Source organism: Mesoplodon bidens (assembly GCF_964165515.1).
Source record: "Mesoplodon bidens genome assembly, chromosome: 19".
Taxonomy (NCBI): domain Eukaryota; kingdom Metazoa; phylum Chordata; class Mammalia; order Artiodactyla; family Ziphiidae; genus Mesoplodon; species Mesoplodon bidens.
In genome coordinates this window covers 52,293,085-52,310,228 of record NC_138179.1, presented here as the reverse complement: position 1 = coordinate 52,310,228, position 17,144 = coordinate 52,293,085, and the positions used below count along the sequence as shown (strand labels likewise).

Here is a 17,144-nt window from a genome sequence, read left to right as displayed (position 1 = left end):
TGTGGGCAGGAGGCACAGAGGGCACAGGTGACAGGGCACCCGGATGCTCCTGGTTGAGAGGATGGAGTGTGACAGGCCTTGAGGGTCCCCAGAAGCCAGTTCCCCCCTCCACCGCCACTACACATCAAGGCCCAGAGAGGGCAGTGCCCTTGCCCATGGTCACACAGCAAGTTAGTGGCAGATTGGGGAACAGTACTAAGGGCTCCTACCTCTCAGCCAGGGCTCTTTCCCGGATCCCTGAAGCCCTTGAAGAAGCATCAATCACTGAGATCTTGGGGGCGGGGGCGTCTGGGGAGGTGGCAGTGGAGGCTGCGTTTGGGGAGGGTTAGCAGGGCGCCTGGGCGAGAAGAGATTCCTGGGCGGGAAGAAAGAGTTCCTTCCACGGGGGTCCACCTGCCATTTCTACTTTAGCCATCAGGTGGCGCCAGATCCTCACTTATGTCACAGTCTGGCCCAGGCTGGAGAGGATGCTGAGGACAGGCTCTCTTCCTCTAGCAAATATTTTCTAACACTTTCTAACAGGTTTCTTTATGAACCTGACATAATTCAACCTAACATACCAAACACATGCTTTAAAAAGTCACCATGCTGGCACGCTATATTGTAAAGGAGAAATTCAGGGAAAGTACTGTGAATTTCCATGTGTCAATGCTTGGGCCCAATCATTGGGCAGATAGATAGGACACAGTCCTACGCTTGCTTCTATTTTTTAATGAACATTTGGATTTAAAAGAAGTAAGAAGGTCAGAAGCTATTCTGTACAAGGAACCCAGGAAAATTAAAGAGTATGGGGTGGATAAAAACCAATAACGACTAATAAAACCATGCAAAAAAAAAAATCCCAAACTAAACCCTTAATGTTTTATATGTAAAACAGGGTCAGGTTTTGGGTTCAGGTAATTATAAAGAGGCTGTTCACTATGTAAATGTCAGTGGAACATTCTAAAGGAGTGTGTGACAATTCTTTATTGTGGGGGGACATTGGCATTCTTAGCCCCTACCGGCCAAATGCCAAGAGGGTGCCCCTCATCGTGACGACTAAAGCAGTGATGCCCACACTTACAAAGCGCCCCCCTTGGGATAGTAACTTTGCTGCTGGGGCTTGAGGTTGCTCTGGATGGTTCATGGTTCACTGTAGAGCAGAGTTTCTTATCTACGGCACAAGTGACATTTTGGGCTATGAATTATTTGTTGCGAGGGGCCATCCTGCACACTGTAGGATGATTAGCAGCAGCCCTGGCTTCTATCCACTCGTTGCACCTTCCCTCAAGCTGTGACAACCAAATATATCTGCAGACGTTGCCCAATGTCCCCTGGGGGGCAAAATCGCCCCCAGTTGAGAACCACTGCTACAGTCTGGTCATCGAGGGCTGACATGTGCTTTGCCTATGGGAGCACAGGGCAGAGGCATTTAACCAGGCCTGGAGCAGGGCTCGGAAGGCTTCCTGGAACAGGTGCTCCCTCCCAGCTAAATCTCTAAGGGGAAGAGTTAGCCAGGTGGAACGCAGAGGTCATAAAAAGCTTCTGGTGGTCAGAAACTATCCCCAGCTCTGTGTTTTAACCATTTTGGGTTTCGGTTGACAAGGCAGAGCGGCTGAAGCTCTAGAGGCTGGGACGGGCTGGCCAAGGCCAGTTCAGGAGCTGGACTTGATCCTGCGGGCAATGGCAGTGAAGGATTCGAAGCCAGTGCGTGAGGGGGTCAGATTAGAATGGCAGGGGGCGGGAGCAGAGGCTGAGGAAGGGAGTACCCCAGGCCGTCGGTGACCGGCTGACCCTGGGCAGCCTCCGAAGGGGTGGGGAAGAGTGGCCAAGGGAGGAAATGCTTGGGTGGTAAAACAGGAGGACCAGGTGATTGATGGGACGTGGAAGGTGGGCAGAGGACGGGCTCTGGCAACAACAGATGGAGGTGGCCAGGGTGGATGGGAACCCCAGCAACTGAGAGGAGAGCTAAGGAAGTTGGGGCACCATGTGAGTTACTGGTGACCCCCTCCACGCACCTCACTCCACTCCTGCCACACCAGCCTCCTTGTTGGCCTCCAAGGCCTCCAGCTTCTTCCTGCCTCAGGACCTTTGTTCTTCCATTCCCTCCAACGGGAACGCTCTTCCCGGAGAAGCTTCACGGCTGGCAACTTGCTATGTTCTGCTCCCCGTCACTCCTCAGGGGTGTCACTCTCTCTCCCCTTACTCTTTACACTGGCTGGTGGTACAGTCTATATTTATTGTCCACCAGAATGTAAGCTTCACAGGGGCACGTTTTGTTCACCACAGGAGCCCAACACCTGAATCTGCTAATACAGCAGCCACTCGCCACTGGTGGCGGCCGAGTCTGAGATACGTGGCTGGTCCAAATTGAGATGTGCTCCAAGCACAGAGCACACACCAGCCTTCAAAGACTTAGTACAAAACGAAGAATATAAAACATCTCCTCGATACTTTTTTTATATGGATGGTGTGTTGAAAAAATACTTAAAATATATTACTAAAATGAATTTCACCTGTTTCCTTTCACTTTGTAATGTGGCTAATGGAAAACTTGGCATTATGTAGGTGGCTCACATCCTCTTTCTATGAAACAGTGCTGATCTTGAACACTGCCTGGTATACACTATGTGCTCAAGAAGTATTTGTTGAAGGAATATATAGGGAAAACAGCTGGACATTCACATCTGAGTTTGCGTGGAAGGGTCCAGGCGGCAGACACAGAACTCAGTGTAGGTGGAGGGACGGTGGAACACACCGTGAGCGTCGATAAGTGCTTGGGCCTGGGGAACACTTCCAGTTCCTCATCCAGAGCAAGTTTACTGAGCACCTACTATGGGCCTGAGAGGAGGAGAGAGCTATGCATCCAGCAGAAGTGCTGCCTTGGGGCCTCCAGCTCTGGTTTGGGGGTTGGGCTGTCTGTACAGGAAGGCAACTGTTTTCTTCCCAGGTGAGACCAAAAGGCAGGTAGGCATTAATTAGCTAGGGGAAGGGGGGTCTGCAGAGAGGGAGGCCGCTCCAGGCAAAGGAACAGCATGTTGAAACACTTAGAAGCAAGATTGGGTACCTACCGTGCTTGGTAGGAACAGAAAATTCGGTATGGTTTGGGGCATGGCAACCTTGGAGAAGCCAATGGGAGGGGGCCTGATGAAGCAGGGCCAGACACGCAGGGCTTCAGAAACCTTGTTCAGGTGCTGGACTTACCCTGAGGACGGGGGAGCCCCAAGGACGTAAGTAGGGGGGCTATTTAGAAAGACTCCTCCAGCTGCTGTGTGGAGCCAGGCAGGAAAGCTGAGGAAGAGGCGTGAAGGAAAGCGGAACAGGGAGGAAGCGACCAGGGACGTAGAAGACTGGGGCGCTGGCAGCCTGCTCAGAAGGGTCTGGTGAAGCCCCGGAGGTGTGGTTAGATGGTGGCCGCTGGATTTTTCAGTCTGGTGCCGGCTGCTTATGGAGAGCATCCCCACTGGGGCGGTGAAGGAGGAAGAAGATGGGGGCAGAGGAGAGATAGGAGGGGAAAAGGAGGCAGACACGTAGACAGATCCTTGTACTTCCCAGGGGGTAGGTCCTCGGTGGGGAAGGAGGAGGGGAGGCGGGTGATGGCTGCAGGCAAATGCAGGGCCAGGAGCACACGTTCTGGGGGAGGTTTCTTCTGAGGATGTTTATGGACTGGGGTAACAGCAGCAGGGTGCAGAGGGGGAAGCTAGCAAAGAGTCCTGCCCTCTGACCCCACTGCCCACCCCCACTCTATCTCCATGAAAGGAGGGCCCAGCCACCTTGCCCAGGCCACAAGGTCGAGAGTGTAGACGGTGCCCAGACTGAGGCCTCCCCTCCCCCTCCCTTCCTGTGTGGGCTCCGTCAGGAGGGCAGATCATCCTGTGATGCCCCTGCAGGTAGGGAGGGAGCCACCGTGGCTGCTGCTGGCACTGGATCCTGGCCACTCGCACAGTGCATGTCAGAGATCACACACACAGCTCACACGGGGCACACAGATGCACACGCATACGCAGAACGCACACGGGGTAGGCCCACACACGCACAGAGAGCCTGCAGAGGATGGACATGTGCTTACGCACACGCGTGCACAACCAGAGCTCACCCAGGATATACGCATGCATGCACACACACACAAAGAGCTCACACAGGTTTTACGTGTGCTTGGGCACCCACAGCTCACACCGTATGTATGTGTACATGTGTGTGCACATACACAGAGGGCCCACACAGAGGCCACGCCTCAGTCTGAACAAGGAGAGGCCCCCAGGGATGCTGGCACCACCGTTGTTTTTGTCCCCAGGGAAACACCCCGGGCTCCAGCGGACCCTCCACTTTGCACTAGCTTGCTTCCTCTTGTCCACTTGCTCTCAGCCCCCCGCCTCCTTCCTTTTAGCCTGGATGATGGCACCAAGGACCGCCTTAGTTCATTAGATGATGTCCCCAGCTTGGCTGGGAGCTGCGGATGCTGCCCGGCGGGCCATGCCCCCTGTGTGCCATCTGCTGGGCAGGGGACCCTGCGAACAGTTGCTGCGGAGCTGCTTCTCGCTCCGGGGTGGTGGGGTCTGGCCTCTGACCTCACCCCCGCCCCAGGCAGCTCTAGATGGCCAGGTCCTGGCGGACGGTGGCCAGCGATGCCTTGCTGCGGCCGCTGCCGCCCTCGCTGTCGCAGGCCGGCGCCCGGTGAGCATAGGAGGGCGGGGCGTAGGGGTCGGGGCCCGGGCGCCTGGCGGGCAGGGCGGGCGGCGGCGGTGGGAGCAGCTGCTGCGCCTCCTCGTGCGCGCGGTTGCAGCGGTTGTCGCGCTCGGCCGCCTGGCGACAGTGGCCGGCGCGCGGGCGGCCCTTCCAGAGCAGGTGGCCCAGCTCGGCCACGCTGAGCAGCGCCGAGAGCAGCCCCACGGCGAAGTAGAAGATCACGAAGACGGTCTTCTCGGTGGGCCGGCTCACGAAGCAGTCCACCGTGTGTGGGCACGGGGCACCGGCGCACACGAAGTGCGGGGCCACGCGGAAGCCGTAGAGCAGCGCCTGGCCCGCCAGGAAGGCCAGCTCGGCCAGCAGGCGCAGCGCCACGCTCAGCAGGTAGCAGCGGCGCGCGCCGCGGCCCCCCGGGCGCCCCGGGGTCCCCAGCGACCCCGCCCCGCCGGCCGCGCCGCCCGGCTCCTTGCTGGCCCGGTGCACAGAGTAGATGACGAAGAGCACCGGGGGCGCCGACAGCAGCAGGATGTGGAAGAGCCAGAAGCGGTAGTGGGAGACGGGGAAGGCGCGGTCGTAGCAGGTCTGGCGACAGCCCGGCTGTAGCGTGTTGCACACGAACTCCTCCTGCTCGTCCTCGAACACGGCGCCGCCCACCGTGGCCAGCACCAGGATGCGGAAGATCAGCATGACCACCAGCCACAGGCGGCCCACGAGCGGCGACTGCAGCTGCACGGCGTCCAGCAGCGAGCCGAGGAACGCCCACTCCCCCATGGCGCTGGGGATGGACGCGGGGCGGGCAGTCAGAGGCTGAAGGGTCGGGATCCCCAGCCCTCCGTGCCCGTCGGGGTGGAGTCAGTTGGACCTCCTCTAACTTCGAGGTGAGCCAGGGGGCAGCCAGGCCTGGGGTTAACAGGGACTTTGTGGGAACAAAGGGCTTAGCAAGGGGGGCGGGGGCGGGAGGGGTTAGGTGATTCTCCACTGTGGGCGCTGGGGAGGAGCCCCCCTTTGGTGCTCTAGTCAGACACCCACGGGCCTGCTGGGTTGGACCCTTTGCTCCTCCAGAGTCCAGGTTGGTGGGAAAGGGCCTTGGAGATCAGCCCGCCCTCCCCACCCCCACGGCCTCTGACTGCATTTGTAGAAGCGGAAACCCAGCAGCGCCCTCATGTGCCCAAGGATGCTTTCTGTGGGCAAGAGTGGTGCCCCAAACCCAGCTCTCCGTCGGACCCAATTCAGTACCCCTGGGAGAAGTGGAGCCAGCAGACCCAGAGGAACCCACCTCCTTCTTTCTCCGCCCATTTTCCTGCCCTTTTTACTGCAGTGAACTGCTCTCAGAATTGGGGAGCAGACACAAAGGTAACCCCACTTCCATAACTCTACCCAATGTCCTAGGTGTCCCCTGCCATCTGAGCCCAGTGTGGCAGGAATGCTGGCCCACCTTCTCCCATCTCCTCCCTGGTGTCCCTCTGTTTCCAGCCTCCCATATCTCTCGAGAACCCCCCCAACTCCCCCCACCCCTCACAGGTCCCACAGGCCCCTGATGCCCCCAGACTCTCACCCGTACGTAACCACTCGCCCTGTAGCTGACGCTGGGATGTTAAAGCCGAGTAAAGGACCTTGGGAGGTGGCTGGGACCTGTTCCTCCTGGTCCCTCTTTCATTTTCCCTTTCAGATTTTGCCAGGATGGATGACAAGACAGGATGGCTGAGAGGGGCTAGCTCTCCCCTTCTCTTAAAGGGACAGGGTGACCCTGTTGGCTGGCTCCACCCCTGAGAACAGACCCAGGGCCACACCCCTTGCTGGGCTCTGCCAACCTCCCTTTCCATCCCTTCACCTGCCCCCACCCCACGGCTGTGTCCCCAGCTGGAAATGAGGGAAGGGGTTAACCAGAGCTGCCTCTCTCTCCCTTTTTTTAAAATAAATTTATTTATTTTTGGCTGCATTGGGTCTTCGTTGCTGCGCGCAGGCTTTCTGTAGTTGCGGTGAGCTGGGGCTACTCTTGGTTGTGGTGCGCGGGCTTCTCATTGTGGTGGCTTCTCTTGTTGCCGAGCACACAGGCTCTAGGCACGCGGGCTTCAGTAGTTGTGGCTCACGGGCTCTAGAGCGCAGGCTCAGTAGTTGTGGCACATGGGTTTAGTTGTTCCGTGGCATGTGGGATCTTCCCGGACCAGGGCTCGAACCTGTGTCCCCTGCATTGGCAGGTGGATTCTGAATCACTGTGCCACCAGGGAAGCCCCAGAGCTCCCTCTTTTATTGAGGGAAGCCTATCGCCAAAAACTTCCCCCAAACTGGAAGGCCTAGGTCCACTATCAAGTGACTGTCCCTTCTGAAGGCCGTCTTCAGGGCTGGAGCGAGGTTTGCCGCTGGTGTTGGAGGCACTGGTTTTTTTTTTTTTTTTTTTTTTTAATTTATGGCTGTGTTGGGTCTTCGTTTCTGTGCGAGGGCTTTCTCTAGTTGTGGCAAGTGGGGGCCGCTCTTCATCGCGGTGCGCGGGCCTCTCACTATCGCGGCCTCTCTTGTCGCGGAGCACAGGCTCCAGACACGCAGGCTCAGTGGTAGTGGCTCACGGGCCCAGTTGCTCCACGGCATGTGGGATCCTCCCAGACCAGGGCCCGAACCCGCGTCCCCTGCATTGGCAGGCAGACTCTCAACCGCTGAGCCACCAGGGAAGCCCGGAGGCGCTGGTATTTGAAGAGGCAGCAGACACCTGGCAACTCTCCTTCTAGCTCCGCCACTGCTCACCTCGGACCAGTCACTCAGCTCTTCTGGGCCAGAATCTCCTGGCTTGTCAGCTGGGGAGCCTGGGCCGGCTGACCTCCAAGTTCCCTTCCGGCTCTGCGTCTTAAGGCTAAGGTCCCAGCCACGTTACAGAGAACAAAAAAGCCCGAGCCCGGAAGAAATTCCCTTTTGGAAAAACCTTGAAGTATCAAGAGTATCTGGCTTTAGGACTGAAATAAAAGCTTTTGCTTCCTTCCTGCTTTTCTGTAATTTCCAGATTTACTGTAATGAGCGTGTCATTTCATAATGCAAAAAATAAATAGAAAGCAAGACTTCTTTTCCCCCATAAGGCTCTGAACTGAGTCACCTACGGCTCTAGGTGGCAGGAGAAGCTGTCCCATAGGGGAGGAGAGTTAGGATGACCGATGGTGACCTGAGCGGCCAGGGAGGGGACACTCCCAGGTTGAGCACTTGTTTGTTCCCCCTGCCTTTTCAGGAGTCAGCCCAACCCACACCATTCCCCTCGTCCACCTGTGCAGCTGCTCCGGGCCAGGCCCTGCGCCCCACTCATCGCGCGAGTTAGCTCGCTTAGCCCTCCTGGTGAGTCGGCAACAGGGCTGAGACTCAGAGCGCTAAGCCACTTGGTACACTCACGCGGCAAGAAAGAGCAGCTCCTGGCCGCATGCCCAGCCTCACTGGTTTGGAGCACATCGTGGAACTGTCCCCTTTCCAGCCTGGCTGGGCTTCCCAGGTGGTGTCCCAGGGCCTGACAGTCCCCAGGGTTTTTGTGTGGGGCTGGTGGGGGCCATGCCAGGACTCCTCTTCGATGATACTTTCTCTCCTCTCCAGCTATGGGGGCCGCTGGGGACCCCTGGCACGATTTCAAGAAGGGATGGGAAAGGTATCCTTCACCGACGCTGGCTCAGGGGCCTGGCCCAGCCTGGAAAAACCCTAGGTTAATGCTTGGGAGTGCTGGGGTTCCCTTGGGACTGGGCCTGGGTGGGGAGACACGGGCCTGGACCAAGTCCAGAGGAAAGCACATGCTGGGGCCCATTCCAAAAACAGGATGTGGTGTTGAGGGCACTGCTGACCTCCCCATTCCCAGCCTCCACCTGCTTCTGGCTAAAGCTGCTCCCTGCCCCCTGCCCCCCGGCCATGGGGGCTCAGGGACATACCTCATCTCCCCTGGAATGGTCCCTGCCCTGGACGCATGGCCACTGCTGGGTCAGGCCTCCAGCCCAGCCTGGAAAAATCCTCATCAGACCAGACCCATCTGCCCGCAGAGAGTGGAAAGTGGCAGAGGTGGTGGGCTGGGCTGGGGGGGGTGGGGGACATGGAGCCCATGGTCACCCTGTGCTGTCCCCAGTCCCTGATACCACAGGGCCAGACACAGGAGACTCTACAATCTCCGGGGCCCATCCGTCCCAGATAGCGCCGTCCAGCCTGGGAGGAGGTGTTGCTGATGTTGCCCAGAGCTGGCGGCACGTGGCCCTGTTCTTGGCCAAATGTGAGGTCTGGGGCTGGGCTCAGAGCCTGTCCTGCCCTGGTCCACGTTTGGTCTCTGTCCCAGACACCTCACCCTGACCCGTCAGGTTGTGGAGCCACTTCCCATGCATGTCCTTCCCACATGAACACACACATGCAGGCACACACATGTTGGCACCTGGTAAATTAATACTCGTGATGTCATCAACACAGGGCTGTATTTTCTCTCCCCTGTGTCCCTCTAACATTTAAAAAAGTCTTTCTATAAATGCTGCCTTTTAGTGAGGCCTTTCCTTGCTGCCCTAACTGGAATTTAACCCCTGACTTTCTATCCCCTTTCTCAGCTTTATTTCCTTTGCACTGACCACTTCAGAACATACTTTATATTTTTCTTAGTTATCCTGTGTAGCATCCATCTCCTCCGTTAGTGTGTAAGCTCCATGAGGGCAGGGACTTTTGGTGCTTTATACACTATCCTGCCCCCAACACCTAGAACAGTTCCTGGCACTTAGTAGAAGATCAGTAAATATATGTGGGGCGACAGAATGAATGAAGTGGGGCGAGAGGATTGCAGGGGGTGCGGAGCTCCTCCGCCCCAAGAAGATGAGGACGCTGCTGGGCCGTTGGACACTCTGGTCTCTTCCAGCGCTTTGATCACTTAAATGGCCAAGGGTCTTTGGAAATCTTGCTGTGTGTTGGACCAGTAAAAGTAATTGCAGAGCTGAAGGCAGCTTGGAGTTGGCTTGTTTTTACTGATTCCTTTTCGTTTTTCAGAGCAACTTGCCTGCCTGCTCTCGAGATGTCATTACCAGGAGTTATATCTGTCCAGCCTTACACAGGTCAGCTGGCGGGCTGCAGAGCTTGTGAACTTTTTCTGTCTGGGGGTTGTAAAGACAGAAAAGTAAAGATTACAAGGCTCTCCAGAAGATGATTTAATGGAAATCATCATCTCCTCTTTAGTCATTCCAAGAGCATCCACTTTGATGTGGTTGAGAAATATCGTGAAGGTGATTCTGTGTTCAACTCTAACCACAGCTCAGCGGCTTGGCAAACTGCCTCCTCATTTTCCACAGGTCAATTGTAAAAATGAGAGTGCCTATCAGTAGGTCAGGTGGAGGCTGCATGGAGACTTTCTTGTACCCAGAAGCGAACTTGTGCCCACCAATTTTTAGCATTTTAATTCCTTACAACTGAAGGGGTCAGCAAAACTCAACATTCTCCTCATTTATTATTTTTAAATTAAATATTCTTGACATTGTTGCAACACATATTCTACTTGTAGGAAGCACGTTGTTTCATAAAACTGTTCTACAGTGCTGCCAGTTATTGCTGCGTGACCATGTGTGCACACGTTACCCTTAAGTATAAGGCAGTGTAGTGACGCCAATGTTCCCTAGGTGTGAGGGTGTCTACTATCCCTAGTTCATTCATAAACATGGCCGGGAAGAAGAAATACACACTGCAAGAATCAACTTATCCCAAGGGAGTTCAGTGCCTTCAATGGCAAATAATAGGCCAGTGAGGAGCTGCTCTTTGTTAGTTTTAACTGTTCCAGCAGACACAGCATATTCAAGATGGATCTCTTCTCGTTGTGATGCACATGACTGTATTCTATCACTATCTTTAGGGCCAGACTGGAAAAGTCGGTCTTTCTAATGAAAGAGGATCAAGTGAATGATTCCTAAGTAAAGAAAGGAGGATCTTCATGTGATTTTCTTTTATCTTTTCTTTTTTTTTTTGCGGTACGCGGGCCTCTCACTGTTGCGGCCCCAGCCTCTCCGCGGCATGTGGGATCTTCCCGGACTGGGGCACGAACCTGTGTCCCCTGCATCGGCAGGCAGACTCTCAACCACTGCGCCACCAGGGAAGCCCTGATCTTTTTTTTTTTTTTTGCTTTTGCTTTTATTTAAAAAAAAGTTTTAATTGATGTATAGTTGATTTACAATATTGTGTAAGTTTCCGGTGTACAGCAAAGTGATTCAGATATATATATATATATTTCTTTCTAAAAATTCTCTTCCATCATGGGTTATTACAAGATATTGAATATAGTTCCTTGTGCTTACAGTAAATCCTTGTTGTTTATCTAGTTTATATATGGTAGTATGTATCTGTTAATTCTATACCCCTAATTTATCCCTCCCCCCTCCTCTTTGGTAACCCCTCCCCTTTGTTTTCTATGTGTGTGAGTCTGTTTCTGTTTTGTAAATAAGTTCATTTGTACTTTTTTTAGATTATACGTATAAGTGATATCATATAATATTTGTCTTTCTCCATCTGACTTACTTCACTTAGTATGATAATCTCTAGGTCCATCCATGTTGCTGAAAATGGCATTATTTCATTCTTTTTTATGGCTAAGTAGTATTCCATTGTGTATATATACCACATCTTCTTTATCCATTCATCTGTCGAAGGACACTTAGGTTGTTTCCATGTCTTGGCTATTGTAAATACTCCTGCAATGAACACTGTGGTGCTTGTATCTTTTCTGGATACACGCCCAGGAGTGGGGTTGCTGGATCATATGGTAACTCCATTTTTAGTTTTTTAAGATACCTCCATACTGTTCTCCATAGTGGCTGCACCAATTTACATTCCCACCAACAGTGTAGGAGGATTTCCTTTTCTCCACACCCTCTCCAGCATTTATTATTTGTAGACTTTTTTTTTTAAGGTTCTTTTCCTATGTAGGTCATTACAGAGCATTGAGTAGAGTTCCCTGTGCTGCACAGCAGGTTATTATTTGTTATCTATTTTATATAGTAGTGTGTATATGTCGGTCCCAATCTCCCAGTTTATCCCTCCCCCACCTCCTCCTTATCCCCTGGTAACCATAAGTTTGTTTTCTACATCTGAAACTCTACTTCTGTTTTGTAAATAAGTTCATTTGTTCCCTTTTTTTAGATTCCACATATAAGTGATATCATATGATATTTGTCTTTCTGTGTCTGACTTAACTCAGTATGACAATCTCTAGGTCCATCCATGTTGCTGCAAATGGCATTATTTTGTTTTTTTATTGCTGAGTAATATTCCATTGTATATATGTGCCACATCTTCTTTATCCATTCTTCTGTTGATGGACATTTAGGTTGCTTCCATGACCTGGCTATCGTAAATAGCAGTGCTATGAACATTGGGGTGCATGTATATTTTTGAATTATGGTTTTCTCCGGGTATATGCCCAGGAGTGGGATTGCTGGATCACATGGTAGTCCTAGTTTTAGTTTTTTAAGAAACCTCCATAATGTTCTCCATAGTGGCTGCACCAATTTATATTCCCACCAACAGTGTAGGAGAGCTCCCTTTTCTCCACACTCTCTCCAGCATTTATTATTTGTAGACTTTTTTTTTTTAAAGCAGTTGTTAACATTTACTGAATCTTCTACCAGGTGGCTTCAAGCTACTAGGACACATGCCCCACCCACACCCTTAATCTTCTCAACTCTTCTGCTGAAGAATTTGACCTTCACGATGCAGGCTGCTTTGGGAGCTTTCCCTTCCTCAGAGCCTTGTATTGATAGTAGCCTGATCGCACCACATCAATGATAGGAGCAGCTCGTCTTGTTCTTGACAACATTTACCTGTCTGCTCACTGACCAAGGTTCCACAATTTATCACAGTTGATATCTGGGCAGAAGCTCTGGTTCCTCTTTAAGTGGTAATGCCAGATAACAACTTTCTTAAAGTATCCTGGGTGATATTTGTGGAAGTTGATCCTGTGGTGATGCATGCCACCAGCATTACCATGGCCTCCTGGGTGCTCCTGGTGTTTGCTGTTACAGATGTGGCTGTATCTCATGTGGCCCTAAGTTTCCAGGTCTCCCTCAGTCTGGATGGCTGTAGACTTTTGTTTTGTTTTGTTTTGTTTGTTTTTGCGGTACGCGGGCCTCTCACTGCTGTGGCCTCTCCCGTTGCGGAGCACAGGCTCCGGGCGCACAGGCTCAGCAGCCATGGCTCACGGGCCCAGCCAGCCGCTCTGCGGCATGTGGGATCTTCCCAGACCAGGGCACGAACCCATGTCCCCTGCATCGGCAGGCGGACTCTCAAACACTGCGCCACCAGGGAAGCCCTTTTGTTTGTTTTTTAAAAAATAAATTTTATTTATTTATTTTTGGTTGTGTTGGGTCTTCGTTGCTGCACACGGGCTTTCTCTAGTTGCGGCGAGCGGGGGCTACCCTTCGTTGTGGTGCGTGGGCTTCTTATTGCGGTGGCTTCTCTTGTTGCGGAGCACGGGCTCTAGGAGAGCAGGCTTCAGTAGTTGTGGCACGCGGGCTCAGTAGTTGTGGCTCATGGGCTCTAGAGCGCAGGCTCAGTAGTTGTGGTGCACGGGCTTAGTTGCTCCATAGCATGTGGGGTCTTCCCGGACCAGGGACTGAACCTGTGTCCCCTGCATTGACAGGTGGATTCTTAACTACTGTGCCACCAGGGAAGTCCCTCATTGTAGTTTTGACCTGGATTTCTTTACAGGTCCATGTGATCTTCTCTGCAGCATTCAGAACCAAGGCTGCTGCATCCACTATCCTAGGTCATCCTGGGTTCTTTAGGTACCAAAATGGACTTTGGAGTTTGTATAGTCAGGGTTCTCCAGAAAAACAGAACCAATAGGAGGTGTGTGTGTGTGTGTGTGTATATATATATATATATATATATTTGTTATAGGAATTAGCTCACAGTTTTGGAGGCTGGAAAGTCCCACGATCTGCTATCTGTAAGCTGGAGAATTGGGAAAGCTGGGGGTGTAATTCAGTTTGAGTCTGAAGGCCTGAGAACCAGGAGCACTGATGTCCAAGGGCAGAAGATAGATGCCTCAGCTTAGAGTGAATTCACCCTCCCTCCACCTTTTTGTTCTATTCAGGTCCTCAATGGATTGGATGATCCCACCCGCATTGGTGGGAATCATCTTAACTCAGTCTACTGAGTTACATGCTAATCTTTTCCAGAGACACCTTCACAGACACACTCAGAAGTAATATTTTACCAGCTATCTGGGCGTGCCTTAACCCAGTCAAGTTGACACATACAATTAACCATCACAGAGTTTTTCAATACAGACTGCAGACAGCTTGCTCATATTTGCAAGGATGCAGCCCATGAGTGAAAAACACCTGAGGGCAACTCCTGGAGTGGTACGAGTTCAGCATCATGTTAGAACTGGAACCCATATATTACTTTTATAACCAGAAAAAATATTAAAAGTTATTTTCATTTTGAAAGAAAACATGTAACATCACTATTTTTGAAAACTATAGGAAGATACAAAGAAGAAAACAAAATCACCCAAATCTCATTATCCAGAGAAAAGCAACTGACATTTTGCTGCAACTTGCAATAAGGCCTTTCAATGCATATTGCATTCTCGAACTTTAGTGTGCATCAGGATTAGCTGGAGTGCTTGTTAAAACAAGTGCTTTTAAGTCAGTAGTTCCGGGGTGGGCCCGATAATAAGAATTTCTAACCGCCTCTCTGGTCTTGCTGCCACAGTCAGTCCAGGGGCCACATGCAGAGAAGCACTGGTCCAGAGTTTACACCTCTGCTGTTCCAAGCAGGGTCTCCAATCAGTAGTATTTGTTTTTTTAAATTTATTTTATTAATTTATTTTTGGCTGCATTGGGTCCCCGTCGCTGCACACGGGCCCTCTCTAGTTGTGGCGAGCGGGAGCTTCTCTTCGCTGCGGTGCGCGGGCTTCTCATTGCCGTGGCTTCTCTTGTTGCGGAGCATGGGTGCTAGGCACATGGACTTCAGTACCTGTGGTGCGCAGGCTCAGTAGTTGTGGCGCACGGGCCCAGCCGCTCCGCGGCACGTGGGATCCTCCCGGACCAGGGCTCGAACCCATGTCCCCTGCCTTGACAGGCGGACTCTCAATCACTGTGCCACCAGGGAAGCCCCAATCAGTAGTATTGACATCACTTGGGAACTTGTTAGTAATACAATTTCAGGCCCCACCCCAGACCTACTGAATCAGAATCTGTGGTTTAACAAGATCCCTAAGGGATTTGAAACACAGGTTTGAGAAGCACTGGTTTATATCTGGGCCTCATACTGTCTGAAAGATGGCTTTTCCTCCCTACTTTATTGTGATCTAATTTACACACAGTAAAAAGCACCATTTTATAATTGAGTTTTGACAAATTATATGAGTTTGGTATCTTTCTCCCCCTCTTCCTAACAGAATGAGAACTTTCCTGTGCTACCAAATATTTTGGGAACACATGACTTTTAATTGACTCTATAACACATGGTAAGTAAGGGTGTGCCAGTTTAATTAGTTCTTCTATTGTGGGACATCTATGCTGTTCCCGGTTTTTCACAAGCGTAAATAATGCTTCAATGAACTCTTTTGGACACAAATGTTTCATTTTTCAGACAATAATTTTCCAAACGTGTTATTACTGAGGCAGGCAAGAACAAACATCCATTACTGTAGGAAAAAAAAGTTAATTAAAAAAATTTGCTATGTGGGAATTCCCTGGTGGTCCAGTGGTTAGGACTCTGCACTCTCACTGCCGAGGGCCTGGGTTCAATCACTGGTTGGAGAACTAAGATCCCGTAAGCCGCGAGGCACAGCCAAAAAACAAACGCAGATTTGCTATGTGTTTGGGTTTCAGGAAAAATGGCCAGAAATCATTTAAAAAAATTCCACTGCAGGAGGAAGAGAGGGATGCAATGTATCCAAAACAAAAAGGCTTAGAAAACTTATTGTATCACTTATCAACTAATTTTTGAATCCCTTATTTTCTCAATAGCCATTCTTTAGTAATTTATAGTTGATGTAATATGTACTTATCTAAGCAATGTTGCATATGTGTAAGGAATAACTACATTCTATAAAGGGTTTAAATGTGTATAACCACGAAGTTTATTAGCACTAAAATTTTTATCTCCTAGAATGTCAGTGGCTTAAGGAATGAAAAGGCAAGGACTGAATTCACTTGGAGTCTTTTCAGTTAGCAAGTGCATTACTGCTCAGGAGAGAACTTCTAGTTTTGAGAGGGAAACATTTCTGATTTTTTCCTTTCCAAAGAAGGTTTATATGCTTTTGTCCCACCATTTATTTTGTAAACAAATGCATACATACCCGACAGGGATTTCACCTTTGACTTGTAACCTGCTTTCTTCACTCAGCAATGTCCTAAATACCTTTTCATGTCAATAAATAATATGCATGATCATTCTTAATGAGCATCTGGTATTCCTCATTGTACCATAATTTGTTTAAACTAATTGTTTTGCCAGATGTCTCTTATTGGACATTTAGTTTACTTTCAATTTTATTATTACAGAAACTTTAATAGGCATATTTATATGTGGCTTTTTTTTTGCAATAATTACAGATTTACATGTAGTTGTGAGAAATAATACGAGATCCCTTGTACACTTTGCCTACTTTCCCCCAATGGTAGCATTTTGTAAAATTATGTTGTAACCAGGATACTGATATCTTTTGTTACTTGAACTTGCATTTGTGTGTATTTACATAGCTTTTTGCACATGTCCAATTCTCCTGAACTAAATTTCTTAAAGTGAGAGTTGCTGGGACAAAGAGTTTGACTTTTTCGTCCAGGTTCTAGTGAAAGGGCTCATTTTCCATATCTTTGTCAACACCACCCTTGGGGATATGTTTAGGATATCCCTCTGTAACTCAAGACTACTTTTCTTCTAGTACTTCTTCAGTTTTCTTTTTGATATTCAGTCTATTTGAGGGACTTCCCTGGCAGAGTGGTTAAGACTCCAATGCTCCCAATGCAGGGGGCACGGGTTCTATCCCTGGTTGGGGAACTAAGATCCCACGTGCCACATGGTGTCACCAAAATTAAAAAAAAAAGTCTATTTGAACTTAACTTTCTGGTAAGATGGGAGGAAGGGGTTAGATTTTTCTAAATTTTTTTCCCCTAAATGATTAGCCAGTTGCCCCATTATAACTTATTGATATCATCAAGCAGTTGACTAGTTTATCAAAATATTGTTAAAGTAGGGAATCATTAAAAAAAAAGTTTATATTTAAAGTTATTTATTGATGTAGGGCCAATGCCTTTTGAGTGTGGAAGAGATTAATTTAGCACCCACGTTTAAAAATCTCAGGAATAAACCTGGTTGGCCCCAGTTAGGTCATGGTGCCTCTCTCTCAGAACTATCACTATGGTCAGGAGCAGGCACATCAGAAAATGATCAGAATAGTTCTCAAAACTATTTTACAGTGAATAGTGAAGAAGGATATATTTTAGACTAAGGAATAGAGTGTAGTGCAGGGGGAAAAAATGGGCAAGAATCACGGG

General features: G+C 50.3%; 1 protein-coding gene across 1 annotated transcript; it reads right to left on the bottom strand.

The window, feature by feature from the left end:
- Nucleotides 1–4,569: 4,569 nt before the first annotated feature.
- Nucleotides 4,570–5,436, bottom strand: GJD3 (gap junction protein delta 3; the record flags this gene model as incomplete). Its single annotated transcript, XM_081220189.1, has 1 exon — nucleotides 4,570–5,436. One exon carries the CDS (start codon nucleotides 5,434–5,436, stop codon nucleotides 4,570–4,572), a length of 867 nt encoding a protein of 288 aa, XP_081076315.1.
- Between the last annotated feature and the right edge of the window lie 11,708 nt (nucleotides 5,437–17,144).